This window comes from Aptenodytes patagonicus, chromosome 14, assembly GCF_965638725.1.
Source record: "Aptenodytes patagonicus chromosome 14, bAptPat1.pri.cur, whole genome shotgun sequence".
NCBI classification, from domain to species: Eukaryota; Metazoa; Chordata; class Aves; order Sphenisciformes; family Spheniscidae; genus Aptenodytes; species Aptenodytes patagonicus.
The window spans coordinates 5,572,630-5,594,002 of record NC_134962.1 but is presented as its reverse complement, the minus strand read 5'-3'; the positions used below and the strand labels follow the sequence as shown (position 1 = coordinate 5,594,002).

Genomic DNA, 21,373 nt, shown 5'->3' with positions numbered 1-21,373 from the left:
TTTTCTCGAGAACCTACTGATTTCAGCACATTTTTTCAAACATCAGGTACCATCTTTTAAGTTGCTTGCTTTGTGAGAGTGATGCAGAGCGTGCTATTAAATACACAGTGTTTGCAGCTTAATATGATCTTTTCTTTCAAAAACACTAAAGAACATCGTGATTAAGAAGGAAGCAAGAGAGTGGGAAGAGAGATATGAATGGTTGACAGCTGTAATAAACAGATTGGTTGCCTTTACTTAGTATCAAATCTGTATTGATCAGGCTTTCCTCTTGGCCTGCTGTGAAGCTGTAAGAATAGATTTCAGTGCCAAAAAATTCTCCACTGCTGCCAAAACCCTACCGTACATTTAAATACAGGCTTTATTACTAGTGTAAATATACCCTAGAAGGTTAGCTTTTTAAGTGGTTTCTCTCAGTAACCAGCCCTATTTAAACACATCTGGAACGTTTTTATAACTCATAACTATTTTGTGTAGTCACCTGTATGATGAAGGTTAAATGCTGTGGAATTACTGCTAGGGTCTCTGCTTCACAATCACATGAGTGTATTTATAAAGCAGGGATACAAGGGGCAGAGAAGTACTAAACAAAACCAAGATTATGTTCCTAATTGAAATGGCAGTCCGTGGTTTTCAAATATAAAATCTGGAATCTGAGCTGACTTTTCTTAACATCATCTGTTTCAGCTGCTCCACATTCCAGGACTCCTTCAGCCTTGACCTCATCTCTAAGATATATTCTCCCTTCAGTCAATTAGAAGTTCTCAGATATACAATATTTACACCCGGCAACAGGGTAGATCTGCTGATCGTCTTCCTTAAGCTGCCTGGGTGGCCCTAGGAATGAGGAAGTGTCCTAGCACAGGGGAATTCCCACCGTGCGGCGAGAGCGTAGCTGGCGCTTACAGCACTGCTGGGCTGCTCCTGCACCAGGGCAGGAAGGAGTGTGTCGGAGGTGGGAAGATGAGAAGGTATAGAGAGAAGGATTAGCTCCACACGTTTTGTCCAGGGCTCTCAAGGTTTTTGCAAAGTACCCATCCACCCTAAAGATCTTGAAATGGAAACAGAAAAAGGAACCTACGAAGTTAAAACAATTTTAAAGGAAAAGCTGTAAAATAACATGGATTGGATCTCTTGGCTTCTCTTGGCTTCCAGTCTATGCCACCTACCTCAATAGCTGCTACTCTTTTTCTTAACCAAATGAAAATATAATCCTCAAATAGATTTACAAAACCATTTTGCATCACGTTAGTATCACTGACGGTGATATCCAGACATCATTTATTACTACCCCAACTCAAAATGGACCCTGGATTTTTAATATTTATTTGTTGCTATTCGCTTAACCAGCATTCTTGTTTTGCGACTGCTATATTTATTAAATAAAAAGGTCTCGGGTCCAATTAGGTTATATGTGGCACAAATAACTTGATAATCAATGTAAATGAGAATCAGGCCCACAATGTCCAGAAGTATTAATTCCTTTGATGAGAGTCTCTTTCTTCCTGTAGAGTCTATGTCTTATCTCTTTTAAAGCTTACATGAGGTCGTTTGACCAAACCCTTGCCCTTCTTAATTTCTGAACCCTGATAGCTAATTTCAGAATATATTTTATTACTTCTTTTGTTTACACAGCACTCGGTATCAGTGCTGATATGGCCTCCCCTGGCTTTTCAAAGATTAAACAGCACATGGAAGAAAAAGTAGAGCAATGTAGAAGAGGCCTTCAAAATATCATTTAAAAAAATAGAACAATATTTTTTAGGAAAATGTGGTTAAATCAATTCACAACACAACACGTGACCTTTTTTTGCCGTAACAAACCTATACGTGTGATACCGTTATATATTACTCATTTTAAACTTTTTGTTACTATGATAATTTTACATCATTATTAAAAAAAAAAGTTGCAATGCAGAAAATGAAATTCATGAATCAGAATTTGGACTCGTGTCATTGTTACTTATCACACCAGCAACATATAACCAGTACTTCCTACTCACTGCAGTGAAGAGTTCTGTTAAACAGTAACTGCACAATAAATCTCTATTTTTTTCCTCTTTCAGATAAGTTAAAATGCCATCATAAGCATTTGTCAAAATCAATCCTGTATCCAACAGTATCAGAGTACAATATCTAGAACTTCCTGATTTGAAGCAATTTTCTACTTATATAAGAAATGGAAATAACTTCAGAAACATGCTGTTTTCAGAGATGTTTTGGCATGATATTTTTCAAAATAGCAGCAGCTATACAGCTGTGAAGCCTAACTGTAACTCTGCTGATGCTTGGAGAGCATGACCTTAATACACACAAACCCACAATCCGGCAAAGCAAACTATATACACATTCGGGTCACTGCAGTTACTCATCCTTAAAGGTAAGTAAGCACTTACTTTCCTAGATCAAGCATGAACTTGAATATTATGCTAAATTCAGTAATTTACATGGGATCTATTTTTCCCCCACTGTATTAGTTGTGAGAACATCAGTGACCGCCGTGAAACTATTTAAAGTTAGCGGAATTAAAATCAACAAGGTACTTCTGTAGTTCTGTTTCAGTACCTGAATGTTGTCAATACCTGAGCAAACTACTTGTGGCTACGTCCTCAGGAACTGCACCCACTGCAGCAGGCACAAACCTTAGAAATTTACTGAAATCTTGTCTTTTCTAACCGGGTTTTGGAGATAGGGCATGATTAATGCTTCTGACATTTCAATTCTATATTGCAAAGCCTTGTCATTTGCACAAACTGTGAGAATAAAAAGCAGTTTACATTTCCACAGAGAGATGTGGTCTCAGCAAAACTTGAGAAAAAGGAACTTTCTAGCTGTTACCTTGTCTTTGATGGCCATCGTGCTTTTGTTATTAGCTGGGAATGTGGTCAACTAAAGTTCTCCCACAAAACCCTCAATCTTTAGAAACTGACAAAAAGCAAGGTTTGACAAGCTGACAAAACATGACATCTTAATGAGATTTTTTGTAAGTGTTGTTACTGACTAGTCCACACCAGAAGCTGGAATCGGGGGCAGGGCTGGAGAAGAATGTGATGCGGTAGAGGACAGCGTTCCTCCTTCGGATAGCATAACCTGCTGCAACCGTGGTCCTGCAACTAGTTTTCTACTCACAAAACAGATTTTAGTGAATATATCAAATTGGCATGATACATAAAAGCAATTTTGGCTGCAGCTCTTTCTGTTAGTACTGAAACATTCTTAAATAAAACATGATGTTTTGGTTTAAAACATCCACAATTAAATTTGCTAGCCTTTCTCCACGTGCTGTCTACGACATATGTTTCCTATAACAGGATGTATTACACATACTACTGTAAGAGGAGAGATAGCCAATACCCTTAACCCTTAAACCCTTACCTGTTATCACTTAATAGCTGATGTTATGATAGCAAATGGGGCCACATGCAGGAGTGTTTTTCTAGGCACGAGCGTCAGGTATTTCACACAATACGAAATCCCCTTTTACCTTAAATTTTGCACTCTAGGTAGGTTTGTCCGCAAAGAGGTGTTCATAATTAATTGGGGAAGAAGAGGGTATTAATAAATTGGTGACTTAATTTCACGTGGAAATAACTGGCAGAGTCTTGGGGGAAAAAGCCCCAAACAATTCCCAAATCTGTAGCCCAGATTTGAGTCAAAACTTGGCGTTTTCATCGCACAAGCAACCCCCTGTCCTCCCGGGATTACCCATAGACCAACAGGACCAGATCGCTTAGAAGTGATGAAGTAAGATCAGCGTTAGCAGTAACAAAAGGGCTGCGCCTGCCGTTCCCGGGGAGGATGTGCCGCTTCATCCCTGCCCCGTACCTGCGCGGGGTGGGAAGCGGGGGGCGGCCGGGGGCGGGGAGCGCGGGCCGCGGGGGGGGAGGCAGGCGGGCAGGCAGGCAGGCAGCTGTCCGCGGGTGGGAGGCGTCTGCAGCTGGAAAGCAGCAGCTCCGGTTTCTGATCAGATTTGGGGGTGGGGTGGGAGGTGTGTGTGGGAAAAGCCAAGCGATGGATCTTCCCTTCTTTTGACAACACTCTCCCCTTCAGGACTAAGTCCGCACTGGAGGAAAATAACTGCAAGGGAGAACCACTCATCACACCTCCGTGTGGGAACTAACTCCGGGTGCAGCGTGTGCCGCCAGCCCCAGGATATTCCCTGCCTCCAACCTGAAGTGATTCCTCCTGGAGCGGTTCAGTCGCCCCTGCCGTTCACCTTTGCCTGCAGTCAACAAGCGTGCAATTTGGGTTTAATGGAGCTGGGTTTATTGTTCCTCTTTGGACTGACAATTACGTCGACTGCAGGTAACATGAATTTCTTTCTTTCTTTGCCACTTCCACGCATGCACACAAAGAAAGGCTGGTGGGTTGGTTATTTTTTCCCCCTTCTTCTTCCAAAAGGCTGTAAGCAGTAGCCCACTCCGATGCGTGGTAAATAACTAGACGCCAAAGACATCATTTGGCCCTACGTAGGTTTAAAACAAAAACACTCGCTCGCGATGCACCCACCGCGCTGCAGCAAATACAAACTTAACGGTGCTTTTAACAGCCCTGAAACTTTTCCGGGACTGGCGGTGGTTCGGGTCCTGTTACAAAAGGGGCTGTGAGGCACCGGGGAGGGGGCGCTCCCCGTGCGGGGGTGCGCGGGCGGGGAGGGGGGCGCAGGGGAGCTGAGCGCTGCTCTTGCCTTCCCCCGGTGCAGGGTCCGCGCTGCCCCGGCCTCGCTCCCTGCCGCTGCCGGCCGGCGGCGAGCCGCGCTCGGCGGCGCTGGGGCAGAAGGAGCGGGAGGAGAGCGACGCGGCGGCGCTGCCGGCCGGCGGCAGGGCCAAGGTGGACGGCGGGGCGCTGCGGAGCCGAGCCCGGCGCTGCACTTGCTACACCTACAAGGACAAGGAGTGCGTCTACTACTGCCACCTCGACATCATCTGGATCAACACCCCCGAGTGAGTGCGGGCGGGCGGCGGGACGCGAAATGGCGGGCCGGGCTGCGGAGGGCGCGACCCTCGCGGGCGGGGGGAGGCGAGAGGGCTGTGTGGCGGCCTGGCCGCTGCCGCGGGGCGGTAACGGGCGGGGGTTCCCTGCCCGCCCCCGGGGGACCCCCGAGGGAGAGCCCGGGCGGGGGCGCCGCGGGCCCCGCTGGAGGCGGAGCCGTCCCCCGCCGGGGTCAGGGCGGGACGAGAGGAGGCCGCCGCGCTCCCCAGGTAGCCCGGGTTGTGCTGCCGGAGCGGAGCGCTGCTGGGGCGGGCTCTGCCGGCGAGGCCTCCCCAGCTCCCGGAGAGCGGAGCGAGCCCGGCGGCGTGGCGGGGCGTGCCGCTCCCTCGCCGCCTTGACACCTGCCGGCCTTCGCCGGGTGGCCCGGAGGGAGGGACGCGGGGGTGCCGATGAGCCAAAGAGAGCCTCGGGCGAATGCCTCCAGTCCCAGTCGCCTGGGTGCGGTAAATTCCCGGTACCTCCACCCGCGCAGACACCGGGGCACGGCTGCAGATGTGTACCTGGCTGTCCGCAGCACGTGTGTGCTGTGCACGGCCTGGGTGAAGTCGGCCACGGGGAAAAAAGCAGTTGTTTTGCAGGAGAAATCTGTTTCCAATAAACCATTCATTGGGAAAGGAAGAATAGCGTGTGTGTGCAACTGTACCATTTTTGATAAAAATTCACGTGGAAAAATACTTTGACATTAAAATAATAATTTTTGAAAACCTCAATAAACCAGATTGAAGATGTTACAAAAGAACGTCTTTTACAATTATGTCTTATGGGAATGGCGAACATAAGTTTTTGTTTCAACTCATAATAAAGACAATTTTGGAAAACACACCACTTCCCATGAATCGGAAGTTCTGAGTTTCACACAGGTCAGTGCGGGTGGAGCACATATGCAGAAAAGCAGGGTCTGGGACCAACAGTACTTTAATGAAAAGAAATCAACCAGGAAGACGACGCTTTGCCTACATCCTAAAGGTTAGAGGCCTCCTTTTCCTAGACCATTGAACGTATCCTGTCCCTCTGAGTAACTGAAACAGATTTGTAAAGATTTTCATAAGCTAATAGGTTTCAGTCACAGCAATCATTTCATTAAAAAATAATCAGGAGATCAGATGAATCTAAAACCAGGTTTCTTTTGATGAACTTCAAGAATTAAAGATCTTGGGACTATATGACCGTGAACTTCTACGCACACCATCAAGTATTCCACTGACTACAGTTTGGGAACATTTGTACTAACTCGGATCTGCCTTTGAATCAATTGCAAAGCTTTTAATCGGATTAAAATAACAAAAAGGACTAGAAAAATAGAAAGTAGCTGTAAAATAGGTTAAGTCAAATGGGGTTTAGGGCGCTTAATCTGTAAATTCATGTGTGTGTCCTGGCTAGAGGCCATGGCTGATGACAAGTCTTTTGAACTTCTATTAACCTGTAAGTATCATGTATTCACACAAGTCATACAATTCTTTGAGTTCCATACCTGCGCTAATCCACCCCAGGATTACTTAGAATTATTTTAGCCAAATATTTATGACTCAGTATATTTAAGTCAGAGCTCACCAGTGAAAACGGGGGAATGACATTCCTTTTCCTCTACACACCGAATAAATAGAATTCTGCTATTTTTAAACACACCCCTCCCCCCCACCTTTTTTTTTTAGGATATCCTGTTTTAAGTCTGCGAGAATTATAATTTTCATTCCACTGGGAAAAGTATTTAGTGCGCATTAATAGTGTGCATTAATGCAGTGATGTGGAGAAGTTTTTCCTACCTGAAAGTTTTGTGCAAACATCACCAAAGAAAGAACAAAAAATAGAAAATAGGGATATATAACATTTTCATGATACCTACAGCGTTAGCAAAGAAGTATGTATAATAATCCAAATATTAAACAGTTGGGGCTATAAGTCTCCGCTTTCTTAACTGAAGCCAGTTGTAGATAAAATAACAGCAAATCTCTCAGATATGTGAAGTCTACCCCCACTGTCCAGTGTATAGGTTAGCCTGTGACGATTGACATGAGGTCTAGGAGATTCTGATTCTTATCACACATAATTTTTATGCCATTTGACTGGACATTTCTATACAAGCTATAGAATAAATATATTCAATTTCAATATTCAATTTGAATATTAAATATTCACATAGAATGATACATTTTAGCTACTGTGTTCTGAGGACGTGAACCTGTGTATCCTAATAACATTGTTGGAACTAGGTTAATCAGGATGCTGGGGGCCCTCTGGGCTTGATAAATAGCGAGTGGATAATGGTGGGAAGTTGGAGAATTAGTCCAGTAGGAACTGAATTTTCCGGACTCTGTAAGCGCTCGTTAGAATTGGCGAAAGGAGGTCCTCGCCAAGTTGGCTGGCTGCAGTGTCTGGAGAGCGGTGCACTGTGGCTGGAAGAGCCAGGTGCCTGACCTGGGCTGCCTTGCGGTCCTGCTCCTCTGGCTGTTTCTTGAGACTTGCCTGGTCTGAGCCAGCAAGGTGAGCAATGAAAGGAAAAGCTCTGTTTACAGGTGAGGTAGATGTACAAATCTCCCTCTAAGCTGAAAGAACACAGTCTCGATTTTCAAAAATCCTAGGGTTCTTCCTAGGAATGCTTCTGTATACGAGGGCTGAGGTAGTCACTGAAATAAGTACGTATGGAGGTATTAGACGTTTTGGACCATGTTCAGTGCAACAGAAGCAGGATTAAGATTTCATGTCACGCGTCTGAATGAAAATCAGGCCTGCTTGTGCAATTTAATATCCCAAGAAAGTTATGCTACTTTTTTGAAATGGAAGTAACCACTGGATCTGTACAGACTGGCTGTTTGTAAATGGGGCTTTTATGTTGCTGTTGTATGCATGTTGTTGAAAGTTTTTGTATTTACTAAAAATTTGGCTCAAATGCAACTTTGAGGACCATACACGCAATGGGAGGCCAGAAAGATGGTGTTAAGGATTGGAGATGTTTTCCTGACATCTGTTGATTCTGATCTTTTTCCTGCTTATTTACTTACCACATCTTTTTTGGTTTTATTCCCTACATCAAACGCTACAATTGCTTTTTATTATTTTTTTCTTTCTTCTTTCCCCGACTTATGTCCTTCACTGTATTTCTTATTTCTGTCACAAATTCCTTAATATTTTCTGTTTCCAGGTTACTCTCTCCTCCATACTTCAAAGACAAACTTTACTCCCTCCTCTGGTTTCTTCCCCCTGCTTTACCCAACAGAAGGTGCTGTTAAGCATTGTTGTAATATATTCAAAACAAATCTTGGTCATGGCCTCTCCTCCTTTTCTGGAGAAGTGGTTAAAGTTTTTATTGAAACTCTTGGAGACAGAGTGACGATAGAGAGTCTATTCCTATCCTGGCTGAGAAACCACTTAGATCAGCACGGTGACAGTTGTAGAAAAGCACAAAATTGCAGAATATGCAGCCTCTGACTCTCTGCAGCTATTGCCAATCAAATGGGAAATTATCTCTGCACACATGTTTGAGTATTGCTTTATACTTGTCCATGAACCACTGCTGTTAGTCCAGACGACTAAGCGCACCAGTGTTATTTTGACATAGTGAGTCTTTTATGTTGGGAACAGTGAGAGCTTTAAGTGGGAAAGAAGACGACCTAAAGAAAGTCAGGTAAGTCAGAATAGAATAGTGCAATAATACGGTGTAGACAAAGGTTGCTTAACAAAGATAATTAAAAGCTCGTAAATTGTCCTCACTGATAAGATTGATTACTCAGGAATTAGTTTGCAATGTATTGTTTTTGTCAAGTGACTAATTATGCTTATCTTGATCTATAGCTACAGACACGTTTTAGAGAAGAATGAATTGTCTTTTAAACAGTAACCACTAACGTAATACAGCCACAACTTGATGCTTAATTCTGTAAGTTAAAGAAGAAAATGTAGGCAAGACTTCTTTTAGATCTGCACTTCTTCAAAGGGGTCCTATATTTCAATATGAATTGAGCTTATGCATCCAACAGCAAAATTGTCATTCAATTAATGACATGAATGTTGCTGCGTGAAGGTATAGAGATGCTCGGAATGATTAGTAAGAGATTAAAAGGTGACAACTATAAGAAAGTGATACTATCTTGAGGACACAATATCAGATACTCCAGCGGACTTTAATTCTGAAAAAAAAGTATAATGAGAACTGACGGCAATAATCCAGACACTTTCAAAGGAGAATTAGCATAGATCCACAGTGGTAAAGTTATTTCCTCACTCAAACTAAGCACCAAAAAAAATAATTTCTTGAAGTGTCTAAATCAAAGCAAAAGTTTTTTTTTCTAGATGACATCTTATTCCAGTATTCGCTATTATGCTCAAAAGAGGAGTAACTGAATGAAATGCTGTGACCAGAAGGTTATAAAGACTAGCTTACACAATGAGCTAAGAGTTCTGTCCGCCAATTACATGAATTTCTGAATCAGTAGAATTGGATGGACAAAGCGAAAGGAAGAATTTGATCTTACACCTTTGCGTTTGCGGCTCTGATCCTCCGTACTTACACGTGTTCTATCTCCTCAGTGGAAGGACAAGGGCATGCACTGACTTGTAGCCTGTTGCTTTGCTCTGTGGGATGTATTGGTAGAGGATATGGTGAGCGTTTCAGGGTGTGTGGTTACGTGGTGACACTACAAGGATGTGGTGTTTTGCCACTTTAATAAAGACGACATTTGTTTCTGTAATATATGCAAGTCAGATATTCCTAAGTGGCCATCAAAATTCAGCCCTACCTTGACTCCAGATAGTTCCCCTGTAGAAATCTGTTTTCCTGACCTAATGTGACCACCTGTTGGGGTGAGAAAGGCTTTTCATACACTTTCATTTTTTCGGTCTTTCCCGAAAGTGCTGCCAAATGGGTCTGTTAGGGGTCCAAGACTAGTCAGAAGCTAAACAGACAGCAGCAGCTGATGCCGCATGCAGTCAGCTCTCTGACAGTTATAAGTTAATGATCTTTGCTCGCTACTGGCTTAGGTCACCATCAGAAAGTCAACTTAGAACGGAAACAATTTGTACCCTATCATCACTTCACTCATAGTTTTGCTCATATATACAGAGGAAGCGATGTCTTGGGATGTCATTACAAAAAAGAAGACTTAAGACAACCGATTGGATATTCTAACTGTATGCTCTGCTGGCTAACTTTTCCTTCGTAACATCTTTTTGTTGCCTGCATCTCATTGATGATTGAATTTTGTTGAACGGAAGCCCACATAACATAATTTAAAATGCTTTTCGTCCTTATGGATATTAAGTGGTATTATAAAGTATTACAGTTACCCCATTTTTTGAGAATTATCTTCATCATTAGATAAGTATAGATGATGTCCCATATATTACTGGAAATAAAAATACACAGTTAAAGATCTCTTGTTCAGCAAAACAATTAAGCATGTGCTTATAATCTTAATAGATCAGACTGAAAATACCTGCTAGCCAAAGGCACGATGATAAAACAGTGGCTGCAAGCCAGGCAGTTCAAATAAGGAAGCTGATCTGTCGGTTAAACAGTGCACATGGTTAACCATCAGAACCAAGTGCCAAAAGCGAAGTGATGAATCTTCTGCTGAGTTGATTTTATTTTTCTGAATGAAGTTTGCCCCACATTTCGCAGACTTTACTACCCACATGTTCACTGAAATCTGTTTGTCTCACGTGTGGATACTACCAAGGTTAGACTATGTATATGCACTGTATGTCCGAATGTAGCCTGAATGTTGAAGGATAAAAAGAAAAATCTTACTAAGCAACAATTGAAATAACTAAAGCTATGGAATCTGTGGTCATACTCACTGATAGAGAAAAAATCAAGTGTAAAGCAGATAATCTTTCTTATCTCCATCAATTCCTTTTAACTTTTTCCTTTTTTTTTGTTAGAAATTTTTGTGAAAATTTAAATGACATTGTAAATATCTCTAATCCTAAAAATTGGAGGATCTTTGGTGTTAAAAAGCTGCACAAACCTTCACATCAAATGGAGAGTATTTCAAATGGATTTATTGAACATAGCAACAGGCTTCTGCTGTTATTGTTATGTTTTATCACGGACAAACTGGTTTGATTTTTAGGCCTGTTATTCAAACATACTTATTTTTGCATCGTGTACTGACTTCACGTTTTCAGTGTCTTACTGTCTGAAACGCGCACAGCTTGCATGCCCTCCACAGTCTAAAAGTAGAATATATCCTCTTACTCTTCCTGTAAAGCTTATTTACAGTACTCACAGTATTGATGTTTTAACAGCAGCATTCTCAGAAAGGCTTGAAATGATTTGGCTCTACAGACTAAAATCCCTTGTCACTGCAGGAGCTGGCCCCGCAGAAGATGGGCTCAGGGATGAGACGCTCTAGTAGCTAGTGCCTTGAAATTTCACTACGGCTGCTCATGTTGGTCTAATTCTAAGAATAAACAGGCTCGGGGGCTGTCAAACCACAGTCGCTTTCATCAGTCTTAAATTTTAACACCATGTGTTTATTGTCCCCCAGGTTTTTGTTTTATTTGTTTTTAAACCAGCAGTGGATTTTTAACCGTACACATTGTGGAGAGCGGTAGAAACCTGCATCAGAGTGTGCGTTCTTTGTGTGCACTGGTATGGTGGCTTCAGAAGCTAGCAATAAGTACTCTGAATTTGAGTTTGAAAAAGCTACCATTTGACACAATTCAATTCCTTTCGTCCATATTTTCCAGCTGCTCTGCCTTTTGGGATTTATCTCAGTGTATTGGCGTTAGAACCAGCCCACTTACTAACAATACTCCCTGCCAGTCAGAGGAAGAAAAAGGAATTGTGGGAGTTTGGGCCTCACAGACCGAAAATGCTGCATGGGATTTTATTTATTTATTTAAACTAACAATCATATATCTTGCCACAAAACTGGGAGCAGATTAGGATTGGTATGAGGTACTGAAGGATATGAGCAGTGTTGTTTTGAGAGAGGTATTTCTGTGAAACAAGGGCACAGTTTATTAGGTCAGGTGAGCTCTACCCAGCCGCTCTGGGTATTTGGGGTGTTAATGGAAAAATACCCCCCCCCCTTGCTTCATATTGCTTACCTCAAGAAATGTACCCCAGCTTTTCCCTCAACAACTCAGATATTTGTCTGATCGTATTTGAAACAGAAAACACGTAACATCCTTTTGACAGCTGCAGGATGAGGATGACTAGTGATAAAAAGCCTTCAGATTCTCCTACAGTACTTAACTTGGGTACCATGAAGTCCCAGTAGGAGGGAAATCAAGGAACTGCTGTGGTCAGTGAAGCTGGACAATGAAGCAGATGCGTGCAATCCTTAGCTTATTACCTAAGTTAGCTGTAACTAATTAACTCTAATTTGGGATCCTCAGAAATTAGCAAGTATTACTTAAAGAATAAGACTGAAAAAAAAAGTGAAGGTTAAACCAAATCTAGCAAGATCGCGGAGGTACATCTTTTTGGGTAACAGTAGCCTATGAGGTATCTAGGAACACTTACTAAGTTGAGGATGTGGAAAATAAAGGTGTGGCTATAAGGATAAAAGTTTGTTTCCTGTGAAGATAATTTTAACTGCAAAAAGCTACTCAGAAAAAGTACAGCTTCTGTGAATGGAGCATGTGGTTAGGATGCCAGAAGACCAACAAGTCAGGCACTACTTTGAAGAAGGTGTTTTAACTACTTAAATAATGAGGATGAGGATGAGAAGGAAGGGATAATATAGGAGGTACACCTATTGTGAACTACTCTGTTAAAAAAATATGCCTGTTACAGAAAGAGTTGGAGCCAACTTTCGGAGCAGCCAATGATCTTTTCATCTACAGAGTTACACAATATTACTGCAGTAGCTTTATATGAAAGTATACACAGAAATATCTGTTATTTCCCTCAAGCATCTTTCATTCTGGAGACATTTTGTTTCACTTGGAGGACGATAAATTTTGCTTCCTTTCCATGTTCTTTGTTCTCAGTGGTCCTTACAGGGATCTCATACATTTTAAGATTGTCTGAAAACACTGGAGACTGCTGGGAGCCTTGCTGGCCTGGGTGCATGCCAGAAAATATATTGCTGAATACTGAAATCACAGCATCTAAGATGATTGCTGCAACCTTTGTTTTAGCTGAAACTCTCAAGTGCCCTGGAGGTATCTACTGTGTTTAAGTGGCTGGGAAAGCAGAAAATAATAGCAGCTCATAGGTCAATTATAACATAGCATGAGAAACTCAGCCACGTTATAAAAATTGAAATAAACCGATTGGATTTGTCTGTCTGAATTCTGAACATTTGCTATAGTATAAATGAGGGACAGCAGGACTTAAGCAAATCATACTACCCAATTAGACTTGAAGGTAGTAGTCACTTAATGGGCAGTTTTATTCTGTGGGAAATTTTCACTGATATGAATGGTTCAGAATGGCTGTTTCACTATTACTCAGTACTTCTTGCCTTTTTCAACAAACAAATGCCTATCTCCGTTAATTTAATGGCAAAAACTTGCTTCAAGAGCTAGCTTACTTTTAGGGGGAGAGCTTTTATGATTGTGTTGTGTGGACACAAAGTACAGAAATAATCTAGGTTATTTCAGCATCTGAGTATCCAATCTGCAGAGCTATACTTTTTTTCTTTTAAAATTCTAGGAGAAACATTGGCTGACCTAAAGATTGCTGTGTGTTCCTTCCATTGCAGAAATCAAAAGTATGTTTCAAGTGACAACAGCACACTGTGCTTTGATTAGCTTTGTGCTGCTCTGTATTATACATGGAATTATCTTCAGATAACAGATCTGTTGCACTGACTAATCATAATTTCATCATACGGAATCATTCCAGGTACTGGAGAGTTGCGTTAGTATCTTCTTTTTTTTGCATACAGAATAAAGAACAAATAGCTTATACTGAAGAAGAAACTTCCCTTAAACTCAGACCTTCTGTAATTTAGAAAGTGCTTTAAAACTGAGCACGCAGACTTTTATGCACCCACTCCCCGGCTGCAGTAATCATACTGGTAACTGAACTCCACAAAAGAGGATCACTTCCACATAAATCTCAGGTTTGTATGTTGCCACACAGATACCAGTTCAAAGTACTACCTTGGAAAGGCTGATCCGGAATTGCGTAGGTTTGCTTGTTCTCCACTTTGTAGAGAAGAAAAGCGTAAAGGACACACAGTACACATTAGCTCTTAAATATGTGGAAACCCATTTCACTGCTTCAGGAGAATTTTGTTCTCTTAAAGGAAGAAACGATGCATACTGAGTTAAAGGTCAGAAATTCAAAATTTCTTGTGAAATGTAAATACTAAAAAATAAAAAAATCTGTGGCTTTTGCATAGAAATTTCTGAAAAGTTTGTAAATGGCTTTTAGCCAGTACTTTGGCCAGGGACCAGCTGGTTGTTCAGGATCCCCAGAAGCCTAGGAGATGGCTAGCCAACAAAGCTGCCTCTGCCCAGTTCAGCTGTTCCTCATCTTCACTGTAGAGACACAAACTGCCCTGTGTATACTAAAGTCAGCAAGCCTTGGCTAAAGAAAACAGATGCTTCACCTGAAATGGAAAGCAAAGAGATTTCTTAGCAACACAAATGCTTGGTGACAATTACCTGTTGACAGTAATTCCCATTCAGCATGTAGAAATTGTGATTCTACTTACCTCATTTTGAACCTGAGCATTGCAGCTCCGTAAATAATAATAATAAAAAATAGTAAAAAGCAGCATTTGTTAATCACGTGTAACAATCTAAGATTAAGCATGCTGCTAGGCAAATGCTTCTGATGCTTGTTCAACTGAATCTCTTCAGCATCTCCTCTCACGTCTGAAGTGCTGAGAAAGAGGCATGAACTAACTTGAAATACTAACATTTTCAGCTGCTGGAATGATAACTATACACACACTAACATTTGCTTAAATGCTGTGATTTATGAGTTGCATCAGAGTAACTGACAGGCAAGAAAACATCTACTATATTTTTTAGCTCTTTCTGAATACTGTTGGAAAGACTCTGGGTTGCTCTTGAAGTTTATCTGTTTTGGGTTTAAATTTTTGGGTTAGAAATCAAAACCAGGCATATCGGGAGAGTTGTTCTATTTCCATCTCTGATTGGCAAATCTGCACATTAGCTTACATAAAAATTTTTGCTTGGGTGTTCTGGTTAAAATTCTTACACTTGAAAATGACATTGCATTGGCATGTATTCCCGGACCACTGCGAATGAAGTGGTCTTGAGTACCTTTTCCAAGTTACGAAGCATACTCTTATAAGTTTCATAGAACATAAGGCACTTCATTAGAAAGATCAGAAGCCTTATCTAAAATATCAGTCTCCTCCTTTGCTTAGGGCTGTGATTCATGGTTTTTATAATTTGTAATTATACTATATTCTCCACCCCTGCCTGTTTGCTGGAACTTGCTGTCTGTTAGGAAAGACAGCAGACTGGTAATGGGCCCGTTCCTCAATCACACAAGTTCTCATACTGATGTATGAAGATAAAACTGAAGTTGGTGACAATTCTAGTTGGTCCATTAATTTGCAAACTGCAGCAACTAAGGAAAAAAACACGTGCCCTTCTTCCTCTCTGGCTATTCATGCAGAACCTCTGACCCCGGGCAAACCACAGCTCAGTCCCGCAGAGATTCTGATTTAGAGAATTAGAGTAAGAAAAAACAGCATCGTATTTTGGAAAAGTGGACTTTTTAACAAGAAACCACTTTAAATAATGAGAATAACATACTACAGTATTTTACGTCTCGTTAGCACGATGTGGGATGACAACTGCAAAAGCTGTAAAAAGCTTCTTTATCCCCTGGCAAGCTATCTGCCATGAAATAGGGGTTTCACGTTTGGCTAGACCAAGCAAAATTCATCTCTTCATTTCAGCCTAAATCTGAGCAGGAATTTGAATAACAGAATTTTACCAGTTTTGATAGAGGGTTCACCACTCTTAAAAATACAGGAACTTCCTTCTGTTCCTGTCCCTAAATACCAGCCATTACTTCATAAAAAACATGAAGGTATCAAAAAGTATGACCATACAGCAATTATTTATGTCAGAAGTTACCTACATTAGCTATTTATCATTCATTATTCTAAAGTAGATGACAGTACAGAATTACTAATACTCTTCAGTTATAAAATGGGACTCGCCCCTAATCCTGAAGACAACAAAAAGCTTTTTAAATGACTGAGAAGGGGGGCCAAAATCTAGTCCTAAAGTCTTTTAAGATTAATATGCATATTCTTGGTCTCTCCCAGTGTCTAGGCATAGCTGTAGAATGAAGGAAGTAGTGAAAATATGCAACAGTTCCTGCACATAGGTGAGGCAGACCAGCATCTGCTGGAGAAAGACCATCGCGTGGTCTCTGACGCACAGAAATTCTACTTGCGACTTTCTGTCTTTCAGTATGATTTTATGATAAATCTGTGTATGATAGGTGTGCTCTGGTTCAGGCTGTGAAAGATGAGATGCGCTGTTAGAAGCTCATATGTACTATAAGTGCAGAGGTTTGAATAAACAATTTGCATCAACCGTACTGATATTACATCAAAAATTATCGCAGAGATGAGGAAAATAATGTTTCTGAACCTTTCAGCCCACCATGAGTGTGGGAAAATGGAAAATTTGCAGATTTCCAGTTAATAGCCTAATGCCTAATTGCCTATGAAAGCAAATGAAAGAAGTACAACTATGCGAAGTTAGCGGTTCCGGACTGATTATTCAGGCTTTTTCCTGTAACCCTTCTAGATCTATTCTTACTGCCTCTCCCCTGCCTTTTTTTTTTACCTCTGCTCCTCTTGCTCGCTCTTGAACATGAGATTCTTTTCAGATTTTTAGAGTTTGTGGATTTGTGGGTTGCTTAGCCCATCCCTCAAGTACACAGGAACTTTTATGGGTCTCCAGAAGTTCCATGTGGTATACACCTGCTATCGATTGAGATTCTTTAACAACTTGCAGGAGAATAATTTATGACATCAGTCTGAACTATCCAATGCTTTTTGGGGATGTTAGCAGGCAGTGATGAAGCATGTCCTTTTCTGATAATAATATTGACTGTAACCCATTAAAGAACAAAGCATGCCAGACTGCAGGGAAATAGAGAACTACCTCTTAGTATTTCTTGGTGTGCTGTGGTACAGAATATGATCTGTCATAGAAAAGTACTAGTAGATACATATGAGGAAGATTATCTAGCTGTTTCTCACATTTATAACTCCATGGGTCGTGTTCCAAACACGATGCAGTAAATGAATCGTGCTGACAGTTTTGTCCATTTCTCAATGATAAAATTAATGGCAAATCGGGCTCTGAATCATGAGGATGACAGCACCGACATGATGTTACTTACCTGTTGGAAATCAGCACGGCTCCTTTGTCGCTTCATACCAGCTATGGCACTGAACATAACAAATTTTGAGCATTTGTGGGGGGTAACCAACACAATAAAGGAATAAGCAATAACATAAGCAATAACCTGGGGACGTGTTTGTATCAGCTGTTAGGTAATCAAAGTTTTTTTAGATAGCCAGCGTAGCTGCCAATTAATTCTGCCAGTTAAGCTGATTGTCTGCTACTTTATAACTTTGTGAAAGCCTGAGTTGATTGAGCAGAAGTTGTGATTTGTTATAGGGAGAACTTCTTACATAAACATGGGGTTTGATTTTTGTGCCGCTATTTATTGCTTTGCATCAATAGATCTATTTTCTAAAACAGAAAAAATATGGAATATCATTTTAATTAGCTCCTAAAATATACAATATTTGTGATTCTCACAACAGGAGGACTGTGCCATATGGGCTGTCTAACTACAGAGGCAGTTTTAGAGGCAAAAGGTCTACAGGCCAGATTCAAAGTACTTTCCAGTCTTCATCTCGGTGTTCTTGTTTGGATGCTCATGACAAACAGTGTATGCAGTTTTGCAAAAGAATGCAAGACAGAAAAAGGTGAGTATCTTTTCTTAATATTGCAAACTGTCTACATGATTTGACTATTTCATGGAGATAAATCAATCAAGTTGTATGTATCAAATGAAACCGATTAACAAATATATTGATTTTAAATAAAATTCTCATCTCCAGTTGTGGTGGGTTAGCCCTGGCCAGCAGCCAAGCGCTTACACAGCTGCTTGTTCACTTCCCCCTTAAGTGGGACGGGGGGGTGAATAGGAAGAACAAAAGTGAGAAAACTCATGTGTCACAATCAAGAGTTTAATAGGTGAAGGAAAGAGGCCAGACCCAGTACAGTACTGCTTTGAATTTTTTTTTTGCTGTTTCTTTTTATGATGTAGTATTTTTGAAACGGCACATCTCGTGTCCAGTTAGGAGCATGCTTAATATTGCACTGTTTTAGAATGTTTTAAGTTTTATCTAGTCTAATGGAGAGTATGACATTGTCATTTTATGAACGGCTCTGTAAGAGTAATTGATGAGGACACAGTGACAAACTTAGAACTAACTCTCTTCCCCAGAAATCATGGATCAATGAAAAAGACAGAGGAGAAAGACCAATGCAGGGAAGAGGAACACACTTTGATTCAGTAGCACAGAGAGTTCGGAGGATTCTGAACAGTCAGGTATGCTACAGATGTTTAATGTTGAAAAGAAATATTAATTTTCCATAAATTTTCTTTGTATTTGCAGACCTCTAAATTCTTTCAACTGAATATTACCACTTCTTGCTAAATAAGGGCAGAATTTGGCCCATGAGTTGTTTGTTTGGGGTTTTTTTTTAATAGTGGTTTTTTTTTTTTTAATAACCTTCAGTATACACAGAATTACTACAACCTTCCTCGTGCTGATATAGTTCCTTCAAAAGTTGGATTCTTTGGCTATAAGCCAATACATATTTTGGCAACAGTCCCCCCTTTTTTTTTTAGGGCAAGGGCTGTTCCTGTCTGTCATCTTTTTCTCATTTAGCACTGTAACAACTTAAGCTACATGTCCCAATGCAGTGCTTCAGTAAAACTTAAATTGTCAAGGTAAAGAAACAGAACAAACTTTGTGGAAAAAGTATTTGGATGGAAAAATAAATCTACTTTAGATGTCAGATATAAAGGGGTTACTGTGACCTTAGCAGCCGGTTTCAAAAAGTTCCAGTTCCAAATCTACCCTTAATGCTATTGCTACATACGAAATGCGAAATGATGTCAGGATAAGCAAATACTTGTCGTTCTGAGTAAAATGAAGCAGCCATTAGAACTAGAAAGGTTAAAAAAAAAAAAAAGTCACACCATTACCCAAAATTTTTCACTATGAAGGGAAGCACTTGGATTAGAAGTCCCCAAGCTGAGATTACTGCTATGATTATTTCATCAGAGCTAGTCAGACAGCTGGGTAGCATTCGCTCTGTGTACACACGATCAAGGAGATGAACCATAGTTCTATCAGGTAATAGGGGGTTAGTTCTGAATAATTAAGCAGTTTGGTTGGTTTGTGGTTTGTTTTTGTTTTGTTTTATCCTTTTTTAAAGCTTTAACATTTATTTGCTGAAGCTCAGAAGCAAGAACTTAAACCACAACTCGCCCTTGAGATGGACAAACTTGATGCTTCAGTCTGGTGCCAGTGGAAAATTCAGCAGTATGCAAGCAACCCTTTCGTTTCAGCAACGCCACTTTGAGGGCATGTGAACCTGTATGAAGAAGCTTTCTCCCACGCTCCCCTCGCGAGAGGCTCAGTAAAGGATAATCTTTATCGCGTAACCTGGCAGGGAATGTATCGCTATCGAAGAAAAATTCAAAGGCAGATCCGAACTTCAGCAACACAAAGTTTCAGGAAACGTTTTTCTGTGTGATTTAAAGAAGTACAGTAGAAACGTACTGTTCCACTTACTGCTTGCTGTATGTCTGAAGAATCCATCCACAGCTGTATGCAGGCAACTGTAACTGGAGAGTGTGGTGAGTTAGGGAGAGGTCGCCTATACGTGAGTTCTCATTAAGAATAAACAGATACAAAATATTTCTCTTGTTCATGTATGCAAGCCTGAATCATCATATTGTAACTTTGTGGCAGATGTTTAAATGACAGTATCTATGCAGAATAAATATGAATGGCTAATATAAATATTATTATAAAGTATAGCAAGTTAAGAGTATACATTGAGTATTCAATAGATTACCTAATTTAGGCACAAATTATTCCTGCACTTCAAAGTTCCATTCAAAAACATTTACAGTGATTATTTAAGGATGCACTGCAGTTGCAGTTACTGGATGAATTATTCATCCCAAAGAATTTCCTAAAGACGAAAGGGTAGGACTGTGGAACTTCAAATGAAACTTCATACGATCAGAATAACTCACTGTACTATACCATTTGCTATTCTAAGCCCCTACATACGTTATCATCCACAGTACATACTCGTCTTTGCTAGTACTATAAATCACATTTTTATCTCTTCATTGAAACGTCATCACTGAATAACTTGGAAACTTGGCAATAAGGATTATATCCAACCCTGGACATTTTTCAATGTAAATGATTTCTTCAGAAATTACGGACTTTTTTTTGATAGGAGGATGCAAGAGTAAGCTAGGAAAAAAAAGAGTAACTTTTGCAAATCAGGTTCTATATTATTTAAAAAGAAAGAGAGGAAATCCCTTACTTGTGACATTACAGATATTGTTTTGGTTTGACTGACCTTCACGCAGACTTTCCCCAGGGCACATAGGTTAAACTGTAACCCGATGACATTAAATTATATTTTGTCGGAAGAAAGATGGAGACCAAAAGAAAAATGAAGAGAAATTAACAGTAAAAATGGTTATATAGGCTTAAAATGGTGGTAATAGACTTTGTTTGAAACAAGAAAGGGAGGTTTTTGCCAAAATATATATGATATATTTTATATATATGTGGATATATTTCATAAATAAATTATTATAGTTATAAAATTAAATATATCTTTCAGTTATTGCATTTGTATTAGTTTCTTACTTGCTGTACAAATGATTTTGTACATTTATAGAAAATAGATTATTTATTGTATAAAAACACTTCACATACTGTTTTCCCATAAATTTTAAGACACTGTATAGTTTTGGGTTTTTTAAAAAAATAATCGAACTTTGTTATGAAGAATGCTTAATGTTCATTTATAACCACCAACTGGATCTTCCCCCCCCCCCCCGAATGCATATGCCCAGGTCATACAAAAACTTACCTTCTTCAAGAGACTGATAGTTCTCCTAACAGTTTGAGAATTGAGTATGAAAACATAACAAAAAATTCTTTGATAATAATTACACATAAAAAGTTACATTTAAATTTTGTGTCCCTTTTGCTGTAAACGTAACCCTCATCTGGCCTAATTTGTATCCTGGGACAAACGAGGAAGCAACGGTCATTTGGACCGTGAGTTCTTTTTGCGAACAACGTTCGCTGACTTCAGCTTCAGTCATTATATTTTTTTCCCCTGGAAGTGCAAACAC

The 21,373-nt window shown here is 40.3% G+C and overlaps 1 protein-coding gene across 1 annotated transcript; it reads left to right on the top strand.

Moving 5' to 3' along the window:
• The first annotated feature begins 4,038 nt into the window (after positions 1-4,038).
• On the top strand, positions 4,039-20,823 carry EDN3 (endothelin 3). The gene is made up of 4 exons (XM_076351781.1): positions 4,039-4,305; positions 4,703-4,943; positions 17,727-17,891; positions 19,417-20,823. Exons 1-4 carry the CDS (start codon positions 4,254-4,256, stop codon positions 19,571-19,573), a joined length of 615 nt encoding a protein of 204 aa, XP_076207896.1. The 5' UTR covers positions 4,039-4,253; the 3' UTR covers positions 19,574-20,823.
• Positions 20,824-21,373: the final 550 nt, after the last annotated feature.

Bases quoted from the DNA above. Each gene is read 5' to 3' on its own strand.
- EDN3 (XM_076351781.1), top strand. From the start codon at position 4,254: ATGGAGCTGGGTTTATTGTTCCTCTTTGGACTGACAATTACGTCGACT. The intron at 4,306-4,702 runs GTAACATGAATT...CCCCCGGTGCAG, and splicing joins GACAATTACGTCGACTGCAG to GGTCCGCGCTGCCCCGGCCT. The intron at 17,892-19,416 runs GTGAGTATCTTT...CCTTTTTTAAAG, and splicing joins AGAATGCAAGACAGAAAAAG to CTTTAACATTTATTTGCTGA.